At 40.6% G+C, this 19,462-nt stretch overlaps 1 protein-coding gene across 4 annotated transcripts in view; it reads right to left on the bottom strand.

Annotated features, from left to right (window-relative positions):
- Positions 1 to 15,233, bottom strand: part of RPS6KA6 (ribosomal protein S6 kinase A6) — a 42,732-nt gene extending 27,499 nt beyond the window's left edge. Inside the window, exons 1-3 of one of the 4 annotated variants that reach the window (XM_075054519.1) lie at positions 14,923 to 15,233; positions 5,113 to 5,172; positions 1,443 to 1,559 (exon numbers count right to left, since the gene is read on the bottom strand). In XM_075054519.1, the coding sequence (XP_074910620.1) occupies positions 1,443 to 1,559; positions 5,113 to 5,172; positions 14,923 to 15,003 (258 nt within the window). In that variant the 5' untranslated portion in view covers positions 15,004 to 15,233. Of the gene's footprint in view, positions 1 to 1,442; positions 1,560 to 5,112; positions 5,173 to 14,039; positions 14,345 to 14,922 lie in introns of those variants that run through there. The other 3 variants (XM_075054522.1, XM_075054521.1, XM_075054520.1) reach the window with 3 other exon arrangements.
- Between the last annotated feature and the right edge of the window lie 4,229 nt (positions 15,234 to 19,462).

Genomic DNA, 19,462 nt, shown 5'->3' with positions numbered 1-19,462 from the left:
TTTTAAAGTCTATTTTCTAAACTATCACTTATTCACAGAATGCCTTCCTAATGTCCAGGGTTTTCCTCCCCTGCCTCTCATACAACTCTATGCAGAGATTTGTTCCTGCCATGAGATAGACAAAACCAGCAGAAGAACAGGAAATGGGAACACATGTAAAGCTGATTGTCTACTTTTTATGTGTTGCAAAAGATGTAGTTTAAGAGTCTGGTTTTAAAAAATAAATTAGCTTCTTATACACTAGGATTAATATTTCAACTACTGTGTTTCAAACTAGTGACTGAGACATTTGATTTTTAATTTCATTTCTGCAATGTGACACCAAGTGGCACATTACGAAAAGTAATTATTGTAACAAAAAAATTGCCATATTTCTTCTATATTCTATTTGAATAATTGTTCACTTACTGTCTTTTAGCTGTAGATCACTTAAATACAGCAAAATAAAAAAACTGAAATACCTTTCCCCGATTATTTACTTTCTTGTTACTTTGGTTCAAGTTCTAAACTACCACTATCATTCTTCTGTATCTACATCAATACAGTTTTTGTATACTGAAAAAGGTCATTCATGGCATGTCAAGTACCATCATTAAAAGACAAATCACCAACTCCTCCAGAAGTGTCTATCGATGGTGCCTCCCAAGCATCAACCTAAGCTACAGAAGATACGAGGCAACCTATATGGAACAGAGATATTGTTCATTCTGATTCCTCACTAGACACTGCAATAAATAAAGACTTGAGGCAGTTGAAAACACTATTATTTTATTTCAAACAGCCATGGCATTAGGCAAACAGAGCTTGTCAACACCAGAGCTGTTGCATAAAACCCACCCCTAACTCTCTAACCCAACTGGTTAAATCCCTTGATGTTGATGCCATTGTTCCCATGAAGCTGCAGATGCCACTCCAGATGAACCACAAACATGCCTCTCTGTCCAGCTAAAGCAAATGGTAACTTTCCATGGCAGACCTCCTAAAATTTGCTACTGACCATTTTGCCTAGAGACTGAGTCTGTTACCTCTGCGTCTGATATGATTTGATGTCCTGCTATAAACAGTGCTCCCTTGGCACCAGAACAAGGTTTGGAAAAAAAAAAAAAGAAATTTGTCACTATCTTTTCAAACATTCCCAGTAACTCTGCTACAGCACTATCCTTCTTGAATGTCTGGACAGGTCTGTGGAAAAAGATTGCTTTACCTCTAAAAAAACATTAAGTCAGAAATGCTATCATGGTAAAAATTAAAACATAGTCCCCTCCTACCCAGCTGCAAAGCAGGGTGGATAACTTCCTCCAAAGCAAGGTAATTTCCACAAACATATCTACCTGTACTCAGATTTGTTACGTTTATACTTAACCTTGTAGTATTACAGAAATAAGGGAAGCAAGATAAAGCAGGTTCAAAGTGGACATCAGATGAAAACAAAGTTATCTTACCTTTCCAAATGATCCCTGTCCAAGAACCTTAAGTAGTTCAAACTGTGCTGGATCTGCTTTCTCACATCCTTCTTTCACATGGTGTGTAATAGGGATTTCTTTCACACTTCCTTCATCCTATTATTTCAAGGCAAACAAAATACAACTATGAACAGGCCTGAATTAATCAACTCTTGTTACAAGCGCATGTAAAAGCTTGCTCTTTTCTTGGTTTTTTTGTGGGTTGCTTTTTTTTTTCCCCTAATAAAATATTCAAAATTCTAATAAGGCACAACAGAAAGCTGTTCAAATGAAGAGTTTTCCCATCTATCCTTTCTTATATAGATGCATCTAAAATTTCTAAACTGAAGTTCTCAAAGAATGTTCACTTCCTTTTGTCATAAATATTATAACTACAAAGATGGATTTTCTTACATAAAAAGAATAAACGTACAGATTTTTAAACCAAGTCTAAGATGATTCTTCTGTGCTTCACTTCTGTTTTAGCGGCCCTTAGTTTTCCCAGTGACTACTCTTCTCATCTTTCCCTTTCCTGAAATAGCCTTAATGAAAGCGAAATTGAATTTCATCATTTTAGGTAATTATTGCTTTTCACAGCAGCAAATAATAAATATGGTCATCCATTTGTAGGTAGATGAACATGCATCATTTGAAGAGCATAAATAAGATATGAGTCATCTTAAGAACTCTGAGAATTCTTGCATCCAACAGAAGAAACACAGCTCTGGGATGCAGAGCTCATGGAGATACCATCCTCTGTAGAGACCTACTTCAGAAAGCTGAGGGTAATTCTGAGGTACTACATAAAAGATTTAGTGTTCTGTTGACTTTTTCCTGTTACTCTCATCTTTAGCAAAGCAGGGCACAGCAGCTACAATTGTGAAAAGACAAACATTCATGATGAAAACAAATCAGATGATGTATTGCAGCTCTTATGGTGTAAGAGAAGTTTCTGTGAGCCAAAACAAGAGAGCTGTCAAAATAAGCACCCTTGAAACTACAAACTACGTGCTAAGGCCTAGAACAGCAACCTGAGCTTGCACGTACAACAGGAGCAGCACTCCTCAGCCCTACCAAGAATACCAACTAATTTCTTGCACGCTGCAAATACGACCCAATCACAACAGAAAATCCCACCCAATCTGCAGGACTTTGATGTCTTTAGGGTATCCAAATGATTATTAACTGTCCTCCCATCCTCTTTAGACCTTCACTAAGAGAAGCCTTCAAGATGAAGACCAGAAAAACACCCTACCAGCCTATGGTGTGTTGCTGTCCCTCAATGACAAGTATGAATACCACCGGAAAAAAACCTGACCACTTGATGAAACAGCTGGTTTTAGAAAAGAACATCATTCTATACTTAGGTTGACTACAGGAAGTCTTGCTGCCCAAGACCATGCATTAAAACTTACAGTCAGCATTATCAGACTTGATACAGAAGTATCTAGATGAAACTCTCTAGGTGGGTTTACACAGAAATTCAGGGTAGAAATCTGATCATCTGAAAAAAGAGGGCAATCATCACACTGCATTAACTGTCTATGCCGTAATTGTTTTGTTTGTCCTGAGGGGGAAATAAAGAGTTCAAACTAACATCTCAGTATATTCACAAACTGTAGTTCAACTGTTACTACACATGAGTCTTTTGCCCCCCCCACATCTCTTATTTCATATTCTTCCTGGAAAAGGCCTCTTTGTTCCGCCTGCTTCCCATGCAAAGGTAGGTATTAACACAAGACACTGCTGGATAACAAAGTTAATTCTTTAATTCACACTCTAAGCTACTTTATTTCCCTCTGTTCACAAAATAACAGCTGACATACACTTATGATACAGTGCATACATCTCCATTTCATCCATCCATCTTGTTGACTATGCATATATGTATTCATAGGAAAGCCGCACATATCTTCTCATTTTTACTTTTTTTTTTTAACACATGCCTGGAATTTAAGGCAGGTAAGAACACTAGCCTTTCAAGTGATCTGATGACAGATGAAAGCAGCAAGTCGTCTAGTTATACACCAAGTCGGACTTAGTGGCTGGTTCTTTCTATGGAATATGTAAATACTCTATTTAGAAGCCTTTTTACTTCACCATCCTAATTTGTATTCCTTAACACTGTGAACCTTCGCATGAGAAAAGATCTTTAAGTTTTCACCTGCTCTTCTGTTTATCACCCACCTTGAGTCATTAGCCTGTGACATCACAAGTGGTTGCTGCAGAGACTGATAGAGTATTTCTAAAAGTGAACTGAGGAGAAAAAATGTTTTCCATGCAAATAAAGAATAACTTGAGATGTGTGAGATGAGTTATTTTTTATAAAGTGTTTTACCTTCACAAAAGATGTCTATACAATTTCACCTACTTAACTATCACTGAAGTACTAAAAATTGGCATGACTGAAGTATAAAAAGACCTCTGCATCATCAACAAGAAATAAGCAGGTAAAGAGTTGAACAGATATACAAGCCAGTTTCATTTTCATTTCTAGTTTGGCCTCCATGAACTGCAAATTTGGTTATCTGGTTTTGTGCTCTGCCACTTGAGCAGCAAATCTATTTCAGGGCTCAGGTACCAGCTCCCACTGAGTCGCCTTGCACAAGAGGGAAGTATTCCCAGCAGGTTCAACAGAAGACAAAGCACTGAAAGAAACGCCGCAATCGGTTATGGCTTTGTGCCATCTTACTTCGTTACAGCTTGACTGGTATGTAGCTCCAAGCACCTAACAAACAAGCTGAGCAACATCCTTCTGGTTCAAGTACAGTAAAAGATTGAGACAACCCATTGCTCATCTTTCTTTGCTACATGTAAGATGACTATGACACTGATTGTTTATTTACTTACTCCTCACCAGGAGACGTCCAAGCACCACATGTTTCTACCCTCAAGAGTTTATTCTCCAAATCACTTACTTATAAAGTTATTATTGCAATACAAAGCAGTGGTTACAGCTGGCAATAAGATCTACTTGATACCTTCTCCCATGATCCTGTTCAAAAACATATGGATGAGTATGTTCAAAAATGGCCCATTTTTCCCTGCAAAGTCAGGCATTTCACCACATACAGAATTAGCCTGAAGTTTAGTCCAAGATTTAGCCAGCATACAGAACACTGATCTTCAGCATCTCCTAAATATGCACATCACCAAGGCACTGGACAAAAATCGTGCTCAACAGGGTTTATCTGGGATATTTCTACATAAAAGTCAAATTAACATACTGGTATAAAAATTAATTCTGTTCTAAAATAGCAGGAATTAAGCACTTTCTAGATGGATGTACAGCAACTACATTAAAAAATACAAAGGAAGAACAGATGACAGTGTAATAAGAGTGACATTAAGCACTCTGTGTATAAAAGGTTCAAGGTTGGACTGAGCATTTTCTCAGGTTGAGGGATCTGCAAACGCTCTCTCCAGCACACAGAAACTGTTTTCCATGAAGCACTGGCTCACGCAGCAACCTTTCCCACACAAGGCACTTACAGCCCCTACCCGGGTATTCATTTTCAAAATCATCTTTGAGACTTAGAGCCTCTTCAGATCTGGTCAAATAAAATCATAGGTTAAAAAGTTATTCAAGAGCAGGGAATGCATAAATTCTGCTTCAAAAGGAAGTCATGCTAATGAGTGTCTAAACTGAACATCTATCAGATATACTTACGTGGTAGGAATATGGTTCACCTTCTTCCATGGGCTCATCTGCCATTTTAAGGCCATTTAGCTGGAGAGGGGAAGGAAGGGGAATGCAGAAGAGAAAGAAAAAAAAAACACAACAAAAACAACATTAAGACCTAACAATTTCAAATAAGCAGAGTTCATCATCTGACCAATTTACATTTCAGAGCACACAAATGAAAACTGGTGGTGGTGTTGCTCTAATTTAAAACTGTAGTTTCAAACAAATACTACTACTTAGTAGTTATATTTAGCATCTCCCTTATGTGTCATTTAGCATACCCCTTTGTAAATGCCATTCCACAGTGTTCTTTAATGGGAATTAATTTCAAATTCCTTCTTTAAAACCTACAGATACCATCCAAACAAGATGACACGAACATAAAATTCTTCCATTAGACACAAAAATTATGTTGAGGATGCTTTTCAGAAAGCTAAAATCTGCTGCTGAAAATTAATTTGCAGTTTAAGAAGAAAAGATTCAAAAGTGATTTCAAGTCTTTTTGGGGCAGGAGGGAGAAGTGCAAGAGCAGGTAGAACAGAGAAAACATACCACAGATTTCTTCTGCACAAAACCAATTACGTATTTCCTTAAAAAATTAGACTCCTCTAAAAATTCGCTTGCATCAACAGTTATCTAAATATCTAGCGAATAGAAAACTCAAACTTTAATGAAGTATTTTAGAAACTATAGATCTGTATATTATTTGTGGATCAATTTCAAAAATAACACTTTTAAGAGGCAGAAAAGTATGATATACATCTGGACAGAAGCAAATAAATGACTCGCTCTTAAATGAGCACAATACTTACTAGCAGTTGCCTACCCCCACCTGCCACCAAAAAACAGTAAAAAGAAGATACCAAGTCCACAGTCACAGTAACAAAAAAAAAATTATTCAGTTTAAGCTCTCCTTAAGTAACAAAAAAACTGAAAACTTTAAAACTGAAACTAAAAAAACCCAACAACAAAACAAATAAAAAGGACATGCTCTGCTTCAACATGCAAAGCATTAATTAAAAACTGGTAATACCTGACAAAATGGGTGAAGCCAATTATGGATTTTGCTAGTGATAATTGGTAATTTATTTACATGTTAATTGTTCAGCATCACTACCTTCCTGTGGCATAGATCTCACAACAAAATACTAACTAGAAATAACAGAAGGAAACAAACTACTTTTCCCCTGAAAACAGAAGTTGAACCAAATAAGTTCTTAGACTGGGTAATGACTTTTTTCTTGTGCTTCTGAATTTATCTAAAATACATGCCTAAGATACTGAAATATGTTATGATTATCAGTATGTGAATTGGTAAAACGCAGAACTACAAAGAATCTTGAAATGCCATATAGACCATGCCCCTATTTAAAAACAAAACAGAAAACTTGACAAACAGGTAAGGCTGAAGGGACAGGTTTATACCACCACAACTGCATCATCTAAGCAAACCCTCAACCACTTCCACTGCTTCTTCTAGGACCCTTGATTTCAAGTACAGCTTTTAAAAGTTAACTCCTAAATTAATGATTTTGATAAAATTAAATCTCCAATTTTTGTAACAAGATACTGGCACTTATTTTTGGACTATATCCTCACTGAAAAAAAATATCAAAAAATATCAAGGAAAGTAGTATGAGGCTTTGATTACTTTCACTCTTCTCTAAGTTACTGTTTATTTTAACCACAGTTTACACACATACTCTTCACATTAACTATAATCTGTCAGTTTAACCAAGCACTGGCATATTCACATGTTCATCATTCATATGTCATGCATTGCCACCCTAATTTCTCAAGGCCAAAAACACTAACCTGGATTCAGAAACCTCACATACACTACAGAAACCAATGCTACTAACTAATTTGCTGCATAACTAACTTGTTTTTGCGTAAAGCATTGTTTCCAAATTAAATACTGGGAGGGATGGGAGACACTCACTATACTTGTTATTGTATGAATTAATTGAATACATCAAGAAACAATACCAAAGTTCAGACCAGATACGAACTCCAACCTCATTTCAGACAATTCACTGCCATGTAATTTCTTCTCACAATATCACTCAATTACATTCAAGCATGAATCTATGTGAGACCCACCACAGTTGTCCAAAAATCTTATTTGGACCTAGTAATAAAATGGGTTTCCACTCCAGGTGCTCAGAAATATGATACAATTCTTCACTCATGGACTTTAATTTGAAGTGAATTTAGTGTGCATTTCACCTTTTCTTTCTTTAAATATGGTCAACATTTTTCGAGTTTTGTTACTTAAATTTAAGCTCTGGATACAATACTACCAGCCAGAAGAACTGTAGATACACTGAAAACAATAGCTTAACTCCAGGCAATCAGATACAGAAAGCTGTCACTGCTGGAACGGGGTTTTGAACCAAAAATTAGCATGTTATTTGATCTACATAGTTCCTGAGCACACCATGTAAGCATACTTTCAGCTTTCTAGCAAATCAAATATAGTAAGTTATAGGATTTTTATGGCAGGTAATCAAATGTCATGTTAATTAACAATTTCCTACCGTACACTCTTCCCCTTCATTGTTGCTCATGGTCTTTTTTTCCTGTCCAGTCTCTCTATAACTACAAACACTGGAATGCCTGCCAATTTTTAGTCCAAAGAATTTTATGTTCAAGTGCATGAATCTACTTTTATTGCCTGATATACACAATTACACTTTTGCCTTATTTGTTTGTGAGCCCTGGTCACCATCCATTAAAAAAACCCAACAAATCAAAACAAGCAACAACAAACCTGTTGGATTGTAATCCAAAGTCTAGTAGTTTGCTAGTTATTCAGTTAAAAAAAATCATTGACAAAAATTAAATCATTACTGTTCTGTGCAGTTACTTATATTGGTCAAATTTCAGTAACTAGAAGTTTCCACTGTCTCCCATGTTAGGCAAAAATTCACACCTCTGTGGAAACCAAAAACAAAATTCTGCTTCCGCAGCCAAGTGGGACCCCTTTTAGTGATTTAATCATGAATATTTACACACAAACATATACAGAACAGAACTATTTTAACCTCTAAGTCATTACTTACTAAGTATCTGTGAACATACAAATTTAACTTATTATTGAGAATTAGAAAGCACATATCTCTATAAAGAGAACAGGTGAAAGGAAGCAAGTACCACTATTCTGAAGATTCTTTCACCCTTGAATCATTTTGCTGTTCAGTACTGCTAAAGTCCTACAACTAACAGAACACTTTAAATATTAATTTTCATTAAAACACAAACTAAACTCGGACATTTAGGCAAACAGTGTCAATACTTTCCAAATACAAATTTTGAAAATCACACAAAGCACTCCACATTATTAGTATAAAAATAACCAAAACAACTCTATAAAGAGATGAGAACAAAGTTAAGGTCAGACGACCTGGCAGGTAAGAAACTTACTTTTCCAGAGATGCAGGCTAAGAGACCCAATCCTCCGATGCCAAACTGCCTCTGAGGTAACACAGCGCAATCTGCCTTCTGATTTAAATAGCTGCAATGGATCCCATGACTCCCTGGGACCCTATTACCTTGGGAGAATATCCAAAGGGCTTTTGTGGGCTGGTAAAAGGCTTAACTACTATTGCACATGTTTCCCCTCCGATAATTAGAGCGGAGCAGAAGAATCCCAGTATTACCAAAGCTTTGAACCATCTTCCCCTTCATATTAAGGATATTTTAACCGTTTACATGGTAAACGTGTTATGGTTTGGTGGGTCTACAGGTTTTGGCTGAAAGAACCTAGACAAATGGTCAGCAAAACCACCTCACTACAAGGAAAAACAGCAGAAGATGTCAAGCTGGTTCATTCTGCCCTGTTTTTACACATCTTCATTTAGGCATTCAAACAGAATTAAAAATTTTATAGAAAAAAACAGAACTGGGAATTTTATAATGTTATTAGAAGTAGAAAGCATTATTCATCACCACTCACGTATAATCTAGTCTGGCTTCAAACAGGTAAAATTCTACATAAGGATCAACAAAAGCTTCTGCATCCTCCCCAGTTCCTCCTTCACTGTGCTTAATTTGCTAAGTTACTGCAGCTACAGTCAGTCACCAGATCTACACCTCCCAATTCTTCCAAATGAACACAAGACTAACCAGTTTGCTTCCCCACATACAAAAGTATTACTTCAAATACTTATTTCAAAATGTTAGAGTGGAAGCTTACATCAGAAACCCCAATTATTTTGAAAAGACTTTGAAAAAATCCTTTGAAAAAAAATTCCTGTTAAGACAACCACATTTGTTCCTCATTTATTCTGAATTACATCTGCAGAGAGTTTGCATCATTAATTTAATTAGCAACACATTGGCCTACTGAATCTGATTTCCTGAGATAAGTTTAAGAAATCTGGGGGTTCTGTGCACAGCCAAGCAGGTGAGGGGTTTTATGATTTTATTTTTTTTAAAATGTCTAAAAGTCACTGTGAACAAAACTGAAGCTTAAAGGCACCTATCTTCCTATAAAACATCTACAACTTTTCTCCATGCAACAGTCTTTTTTTTTTTTTTTTTAAAAACTGTAGATATTGTTACTGGATGCAAGTGCCCAAGGTGGATGCAGTGCTCTTTACAGCCTGGGCTGGCATGCTTTTGGGAAGGAAGAATTTCCCCCAGTGCAGCAGTGAACCCCACGAGGTGTTATTAGGGTTACCCCACACTGAGTTACACCAACTAAAGCCGAGTCCCACCCTACCACAACGTGACCAGAGGAAGGACATCCGGCCGATGGCAGTGCCCACGTGAGACTCTGCAGGTCTACGCTGAATTTTCTTCTCATCTGCTCACCGCCTGCACAAACCCTGTGCTAGCCTCAGTCCCTCAAATCCTCTCACAAAAGGAAGAGGCCAGGTAACTCACTCATGCTCTCTTTAAACATACCACGTAAAAGAAGATAAAGCCATCTACCTTAAAAACAAAACAAAAACCTTAAACCCATAATCAGTTACTAGGGAAAGTTATAAAGTTCTTTTCCTGTGACAAATAAATCATACATTCAGACAAGATAACAAACCCTCAGCAACATATAATTACTGATTTTAAGAGAACATTTTGATCCTTCCCATTATCAGACATCAGGGGAGAATTCTGTGTGTCTCAGACTAGTTATAGTTATGCAAAGACACAAACCTAACCGCCAGCACAGGGATCACTGAACCAGTAAAGGACTCGAGATCTTTTCACTACTGCCTATCTAGTAGACAACTGCAACTCTATCATCAAAGGGCAAAAAGCAGCCAGTCTTGAAATCATGTTTAATGGCAGATAAGAGAACGCTGGAAAAGGGTTAAGATTTAAACTTGATAAAAACAAAACATTTCTAACTTTATTCTTAATGTAGTAAAGTACACCTACATAAATATTAAAATTCTAGATACTACGAGTTAACAAAATACCATTCTTCTGATTTAAGGTTATTGTGAAGTCTCTCCAAAGCTATCCTGTGGGAACCAAGGTCAGCTACCTCGAACAGACTCCCCCTGCTCTTTTTAGAGACTCAGGATACCATAGCAGATGTCCAAAATAATCTTCAAAAGTGGTATACCAAAACAGAATTATTATTATTATTATTATATTGCAGCACTTCTCAATGCATAAAGACACTCATTGTTTGCCATTTAAGAGTATTAATGTGCTTACTTTTTTTTTTTTTAAAGGCAGCTTGTTCTCATAAGTCTTTATAAAAAAACCTGTACATTGTTGCAATGGCTGAGGGCACTTAATTCAAGTTATGGGCCATACTATTACTCTCTTTTCTTAACATAACACCACCTAATTGTGGAGGCTTTCAGAGATGCACAAAACTAGGTAGCTGAGTCATCCATGTCACTGCCAGTAATTACTCACAAAGGAGTTATGCAACTCCTAACACTGACAAAATTCAGTGGCCTTTGACAGACCAGGCTCAGAACATGCTTAAGAGGATGGACAGAAAACATCGGCCAAAATCAAAGATATATTTATTTAAATTGGCACAGGCAACAGATTATGCACAACAGCAGCAAAGCTCAACTCATGAACATGCTTTTTGGAAGGCAGCAACTTGCAATGCAGCCGTTCTCTAGCAAAATACTTTAGTTTCCAGTCACTTTGTTGTTTCAGCCTTGTCTTCCTTGTCACTGTCAGCCAACTAAGCAACTGGTTTCTGAAGTATTTAAAAAATAAATATTTGACTGAGGTTGCACTTATGCATGCACTTAAGTCAATCACATTTCTCCTTTTTATTAAATGCATGCAAGACTACTTTTACTGAACAGGCAGCAAATTCCAAAGTTACTGTATTCTGCCCCATTCCAAGTATTTTTGCACTTCGTTCAGCTTGGTCAATAAAATGTTAACATCTACTGTTTCTTTGTAGACTGCAATCATACTTTAATAATCTACAATGGCTGATTATAATCAACACCCTCATACCTATTTTTATTACCACAAAAATACTCATTAATTCTATATTTAGGAGGAAAGAAGTTCACTCAATATTTGAAGCTTAGACTGCATGACACGCACCCTTCCTACCTATTCTTAAGGAATTCCCACAGTGACAAAATTGCTTCACAAGTGACACTGTCATATAGGAATATAAGAACAGACAGGAACAGCACAGCACAGAGTCCAAAATGTAATCCTTAGCACTTCAAAGACCACCAATGTGAAAAAGGGCAAAATAATTCAATCCTAAATTTCTTCCAAAAGTTCATGTTGGTTTTATGCCTTGAAGCATGAAAATCTGTTTCCTACCTTCAAGATCGCATCCTTCCCCTGCCAACTGTTTTTACTTTGTCCAGTCAACACAAGTGTTACTTCACTGGAAACGCACTGATTTCTAATAACGTAATCCTGAATTTAGTCAACAAGCAGATTCCTCGGAGAGAACTGTTTCTCTAATTTTTCCTCCTATGCTACAACTGATGGACAAGAGCCCAAGTAAGTTAGTCCTCAAAATATACGACAACTTCACAGTAATACTGTTGACTGTAGTTCCAGTGAGGCCGAGGTCACCGAGATCTATCAGACTGCCAACGTAAGGATGTAGTAAGTACTACAGGCTATAATTAATTCTATAAAATTTAAGTGAAGAATCCAAATGAAACCAAAATTAATTTCAACATAAAATAAATCTTTGTTAAATCCCCGAACCACGTGAATGTAGAATGCCAACAAGTGAAAAGTACTACAGATCCCTGAGATGCACCTAAAATAAAGCTTTATGACAATAACAAGTATTTGTTAATGTAATTTGGGAAATTCATATGCAACTTGAAGAACCTGGTTTTGGTATAAACGAAGTCTCAAACGCTGCTAGCCAAATGCAACACGGACGTAACAAACATGATGTCTCATTTTAATCAGAGCGCAACTGAAATAGTTTTACACAGACCCTGTTAAGTAAGTGGTTCATGTACGGGCTTGAGGAAGATATAATTTAAAGAATGACTGTTGCAAACAGTTGCCTTCAGATGTTGCGAACACAGAGCTGGTTCGGTTGGACATACACCATCCAACGCTCTGTGGGCTAGACGAGCGTGACTTCAGAACCAGGCTCCTACAGCAGTGCGCTGCCAAGCTCAAGTCTCATTATTTGCCCAAGCCCAGTCGAGTATTCGAAGATAACTTAAATGTCACCACCATCAGAAGAACTACCTGTGCGAGCTTTGCTGCGTTGGAGCTAGGGCTGGTTCTCCAGCCACGCTTGCTAACTGCCAATACAATATTTACGGCAAAATCTGTACGCAAAAGCAGCACACAACACAATACTCCAAAAGTAGCACCAGCCTCGATGGAGGGGTATTTGTCCAGGCAAAAAAATACTGAGAGATGCACAATAACCACAAATGTTCACATTGCAGCTGCAATACTGCGATCATTTTAACACTGCTGTATCACAATATTCTTAAAGAACAAATCAACGGGGCCCAGAAAGTTCTCACACCTTCAATAATCTTCATACCTTAACTACAGCATACTATTTTTACAAACCATAAGATTAACAAATAAGCCTTAATACTTCTGCTGACTTTTTAATCCTTACCTGTAGCTTCACTAGCGTAATTAGGATTTCTCTAATATTAAGGTACAGGGACTGCGTCAAGTATTATTAGATCACTACAATATTTTAAAGTGTTAAAAGTGTAGCAGCCATGGTGTAGAAATGCATGTCCATTAATTATAGTACTTGGAAGTAGCACTCTGTAGACACGGCTACAGAAAATTAAAAAAAACAAAAACCAACTCTTAAGAAATTTAAAACCTCATGGCTTTATTCCTATCATGAATTACTGGGGTGTTTTTTTTCTTTACACGTAGAAATTTTTATCAGAGTGTAAAATTTCCACAAGATCCTTTAAAGAATATCCTTTCACTCTTCCCAAAACTTCAACCTACGCCTGTTTTGTGCACTTTGTACTTACAGATGAATTTGCTACAGACTTTTTTACTTACGATAAGAAAAGCCTACTGCATCGTGGAAAGCAAGTCCGACCAGTTTTAAGAAGCTTTATTTAGATAACATCTTTTGTGCGTCTAATACACCTAGGTGTAATCTTTTATTTGTCATACCTGATGATACTTGATACGCAATCCTACGCTTCTGATTTAAAAGTGCAAAAGTTTTAATGCTCGAGTGTCACATTCTGCTGAGATATTATTACAGCATAACCAGTCTTACCATTTATTTTCCTTTAAATAGCATTTGATACTTGCTTATGGATGCACCTAGAGTGCTAAGCAATACCTTGAAGACACTCTCGACGCCGTTCCTTATGTTTTAGCATGCAAACCTCAGTCACACTCTCCCGGTTCTTTCTGTTAGTTGCGCGTACGGTAATTATTGTGTAGCTCTTCAATGAAAAAGCAAAGGGACCCCCTCCTAAGTGACAACCCACCTGGCTGCGCATCCAGACTAGTACAGTCAAATTTTCAGGAGAAGTTAAAGTAACTTTCCGCAGGCGCTACGGCCATAAAACCGCGTTTACAAAAAAAAAAAAAAAAATTTATAAAAAAATCCTCCGGAGCCGCACGTTCACCGGGACCCGACAACCGTGACTCGAACCCCGCCACGAAGCACACCGGCCTTCGGCGCTCTTGCCACAGACGTGTCTTTCCCACCGGCTAACTTGGCTCTCCGCTAACTCCACACGTGTTTCTGCCGCCTCGCACCCCGCAGGGCACCGCCGTTCGCCATCGCCTTCCCAACCCCGCACTCGCCGCCGGGCGCGGCAGTGGCGGCGGCGGCCGCCGAGGGAGGCCCGGGCCGGGGCCGGGGTGGGGGGGGGGGACGACGGGGACCGGGCCCTCCCGCGGGGACGGGCAGCGGGGTCGCGCCTGGGGACCGCCGCCGCCTTGCCGGGACGGGCCGGGGCCAGCTCCTAGGAAAGGCCGGTCCCGGCACGGGTGCTCCGGGGGGACGAGACGTGAGCAGGCCAGGTACCCGGGCGGGCGGCGGGGGAGACAGAGAGAGGAACCGGGGCGGCGGGGGGGGGGATCCCGAGGGAGGCGGGGGAGGGCGGCGGAGAGACCGGGGGGCAGCGAGGCGAGGAGAAGGGGGGGGGCAGACCCACGAAACCGGGGAGGAGGAGGAGGAGGAGGAGGAGGCGGCGGCGGGGAGAGGCCGGGGCCGGGGGCGTTGCGGTCTGCCCGCCCCCGGCCCGACCGCTCCCAGGCGGCGGCGGGGGCCGTGGAGGCAGGTGCCCGCGGGGGGAGCCGGCCGCGGTGCGGGGGGAGCCCCGCCTCTCCAACCCCCCCCCAAGGCCCCGGCCCCACACTGACCTCGCCGCCGCTCACGTACAGCTCCATTTTGTGGCAGGGCTCCGGCTCCTCCGCGTCCTCCAGCGGTGCGAACGGCACCATGTCCCGGCTCTCCTCTTTAACCGGGCAACCGCCGCCAGCCGTTGCACATTCCCCGGCCCCCTACGGACCGGCTTCAGGAGGGGCGGCGGACGGCCGCGGCGGGCCCCCTCCTCCTCCTGCCCATAAGAGCGCGGCGACGGCGGCGGAGCTGGAGCTGCCGCTGCTCCTACTGCTGCTGCTGCTGCTGCCGGCCGGCGGGGGCGGCTCCGCTCTGCGCTCCCCCGCGCACACCCCCCAACATGGCGGCCGGCGGGGGCCGGGCCTGCGCGGCATGGGGATGACGTCAGGGCGGGCCGGAGAATCCCCTGCATGGGGGGGTGGGGGGGGAGGTGGTGACGCGCGGTGACGTTAACGTTCCCTCAGCCGGGCGGCGGCTGGATGAGGGGGGATAGGGATAAGGATGGGGAAGGGGGGGGACGCACATCCGCGGTACCGGCCTGCGGAGCGGGGAGGGTCTCCGGGGAGGGTGGTCCCGGAGCGCTGCCCTCCCGCCTGAGGGACCGCGGTTCAACAGCCCGTGGGCGCGCGGCGGCTGGAGGTTGCGCCGGAGCCTGAGGGGAGACTGAGGGAGGGTCGCGGCGAGGGGGCGGGGGGGGGGGGTTTGGAACAAAACAAAGGGGGTAAAAAGAGCGAGGGTGTGGAATGGGTGAAGTACCCGGCCTCTGAGAGACCCTTGTGCCCTCAGCCCCCACAGAAATGCCCGGTCCCTACCTTAGGTGCCTTGAATTCCCCTCATAAGCGCCGGCGGGCCCACCTGGGGAGCAGCTCCCTCCTGAGGAGGCGACACGGCGGGCACCCCGGCTGTGAGGAGGGCGGCTCTCCTTCGCGATGAACCGACGGGGGGGGGTTGTGGAACAAACCCAAACGCCCAAAAGTTTCGTTCTGTTTTTCAAAATTTCGAGGTGGCAGGATAGGAAGCACAGGCGGCCGGGAAGTGGAAAAGCATAGCCTGGTTCCTGCGGGTTCCTGGTGAGATGAAAAGCGTGAATAAGCTGCCTGCACGTCTACAGGAGAGTGGAGCAGCCTGCTTCACCGTGGTTACAAACACCAAGGGGATGGACTCCTTTGTCTCCAAGCATGTGTTTAGAGAGAAACACTACCGTATTTCCAAACCTGAGGGGGTAGAAAAAAAGACCATGGATTAAAAAATAGTATTTCTCCATCACCGTTTGATCTCGGGAGCTGGAAAACACTAGATGATACTGTCAATAATACATATTTTTAAGGTTAGAAAACTGCCTCAATGGCACGGAGTTTTTATTTAAACACTCTGCATGACTTACTGGTAAGCCCTGCCCTTTAGATAGAGCTAGCAAAGGAAGTCTCAAACCGTTCTTAATTGCCAAATAATTTTGATGAAATTAGCACGACTGAGGAAACAAGCTGGTACACCCCATAGTCCAGAATGCTTTCCCATGCTGATTTTTTTTTTTCTACTCAGAAGTCAATCATCGTCCAAACAAGTATGTAGTATAAGATGCTGTGCTTCTGTAGTCCTTGATTAAATTAGAGCGACCTGTTTCACAAAGCTAACCATTACCAGTTCCCCGTTGCTGAGCCTGCTGAAGAGAGTTGCCTATTGTGAATGTGTCATTGCAGCAACAGCCAGCTGGCATGTCAGCATTTCCATTGCAAACCTATTTTTAAAGGTCTGTAACTCAACCATGGAAGACAAATGTTTTGGACTGAAACGGGGCGTGTGTACCAGGAATGTTCATCGTTCAGAAAATAAAAGGCATGCGAGAAAATGCAGGACCAATGTTACCAGTACTTAATATCAAGAGAGAATTTGCATTTTAAATATAGAACTGTTTGGGCTAGGTCACTAGTAAACGTTATTTTTGTTATAGTAGGATTGTGCAAACATGGAGCTTTTAGAGCAATTAAGTGACAGGGGACAAAGGGACAAGCCCCAGCTTCATGGGCCTTTGGTTCGCACACAGCTACCTACCCCAGTGCCTCTGTTCGTATAACTGATGTGCATCCACAAGAAGCCAAATGGCCAAACCTTTTCTGTGAGATTAAATATGTGTGTACTCGACTAGTGCCATGAGGCAGATCTTAATTTAAAGGAAATTGAGTGAGAAGTGACTTTTTGAATGTGCCTGAGTGCTCAGCAAGAACTTGTGTCTAAAACTTGGGTTGCAGATGCCGTTTTCCTGCTTCTGACTTTTCCTATTGCCTCAAACAATAAGAGATTGCAAACAAGTGTTCTAGATCCCCAAATTCTTAACACTATGATATTTGAGAAGTTCATAGAAAAGCAATAATCAAAGAAGTTAGGATTATTATTCATGTCAAAGACTATAAAAGGGTAATTATGATATATGTAGATATAATAATGACTGAATAAGAAAAAGTAAATTCAGAATGTCTTTTAGTCTAGGTCCGACAGCCAAAGAAACAAAAGGTATTCAATAAAAAGGCAACAATATGTCCCTGTAATTTAAAACTTAGCAAGGTGCCCCCCCCCACAATGGTCTTTTATAGAGAAATAAAACATCAAAAATATAATAGCAAGTCATTAATTTAGGAGGACCAAGGCCTCATGACTTGGGTTTCAAATGAATATTTAAATTTTATATGTATGGATATTTTTGATACCTTTTTCTAGAGCATCTAATCTAGCCCGTGTCCATGACTGTATGGATATCAGATCTCATCTGGTGTGCAGTTTTCAAATGGGGATATCAGATCTCATTTGCTGCGCAGTTTTCAGCTGAATATTTTTTACATCCCAGTACCTTAATTTGTTCAGCAGGTTCTGCCCATTATGTTCCTCAGCAGGTCGTTATATGATCAGCATGACATTATAACCACTTTCTCCTCTGTCAGGTGCTTTTATTAGATGATGGTTTCAAAGTAACCAGTTTCTAAATATTTATTCACTTTAAAATTAATTCTATGACATGACAAAGTTCCTGAGAATGCTTTTTTACTGAGCCTAATAGGAAAGGAATTATAATTATAATGATAAATGGGATCTGCAGCCAAAATTCAGCTTGTTCAGTGTCAGTAACATGAACTCCAACCACTCAGTTGTCCCTTTTATAGACTTCAGGGCTGCGGCCAACTGACGACATCCATGCTTAGTTTGCTTATTCAATTTCCCTTAAAGTATCAGTCATACACTTGAAAATATGAACGACAGATTATTTATGAGGTAAAAAAAAAAAATCCCTGCAAATTTCCTGCCTATCATTCCTAGCAGGACATTTCTCAGAGAGGCATATTACAGAACTGCATTCCCTCTTAAGTTTTCTGTTGATCTGTATCAACTTTGTCCCTAAACAAGATTATTTTAGAAGAATCCTGCAAACTTTGTGTTCATTCACCCAGAATGTTTTTCAAGAAAGGAAAAATAAGAATATTATCATCAGGCCAGTGTCTTCTGTTCCCCTCCTCCCCCCAGTTAATGATACTGGAATCCGAACCAGACTAACCATGGCAAGTACAGCGCAGCTCCACCCTGGAAAGCAAAGCAGAAGAAACACTGTGAATATAGGAATATGTGAATAGTATCTAGTTCAGCGAGATCTCAGGAAGGAAACTATACAAAAAGCAAAGTTTGATTAAACTGCCCAAGCCGAGACTGACGTTTTTATTACGATGGTCAAGACCCTGAAAAGGAACAGGTACAAATTTATCTTTTGTAGATTCAGTTCAAAGCAGACTGTGAGCTCTAGTATTGATTGTGAAGGTGGTTTTAGGGGGCATACAGTTAATTTCTCAGGGCAAGATTATTCAAGTTCATCATCATTTCACCTTTAATCTTTTGTACAATACGATTTAACAACACTTGCACAGTCACAGTAGTACAACTCTTTCCTATTGTGTGGATGAATTTACGTGGGTACAAAGCATGCTTCTGTTAGCGTGACTTGTTCTCCTACGAGAAGGAAAAAGAACCGTCCTGATGCATCGAAAATGTATAGTTGTATTTCTGTGTCTATGCCAGAATTGTTCCAGAGGAGGAACTGATTTATGCAGAGGGTTAGGTGCTCTGGAGAGTGTGCTGTCATACGGATGTAAGCCAAGTTCAGTGGCACAGTTGTGGCTCTTAAGCTGTGGAGATCTTTACGCACAGCATAAATTGCTCTGGTTCTAATAAGATAAATATTACAGCAACATTTTCACAGTTTTAGAAATTAATATCACAATACCAAACATCTGTATGTATTTGGATTATGTTACAGAAGAGTACCATGACAAAATCTTTAGTCAGTACTCTGTTAGTCTGAATATGAAATAGAAACCTGAGAGTCTGTATCCTATCCTGTATATACTGATATTTTAAAAAATGCAAATTGAGCCAAGCTTGTGTATGTGTGTGTATTTACAAAAGTGCCGTATAAGATCTCTTATAAACAGTTTGATGTTGTTGAACAGTTTATTGGATCGTTTGCCCCACACTACAAAGGCAAGAGAAGTCACTTACGTGAGGAAACAGCAAGAATCA

The sequence above is a fragment of the Buteo buteo genome, chromosome 22 (genome assembly GCF_964188355.1).
Source record: "Buteo buteo chromosome 22, bButBut1.hap1.1, whole genome shotgun sequence".
In the NCBI taxonomy this organism is placed as follows: domain Eukaryota; kingdom Metazoa; phylum Chordata; class Aves; order Accipitriformes; family Accipitridae; genus Buteo; species Buteo buteo.
Note: the sequence above shows the minus strand (reverse complement) of the source record. Positions and strands in the feature narration are given on the sequence as shown.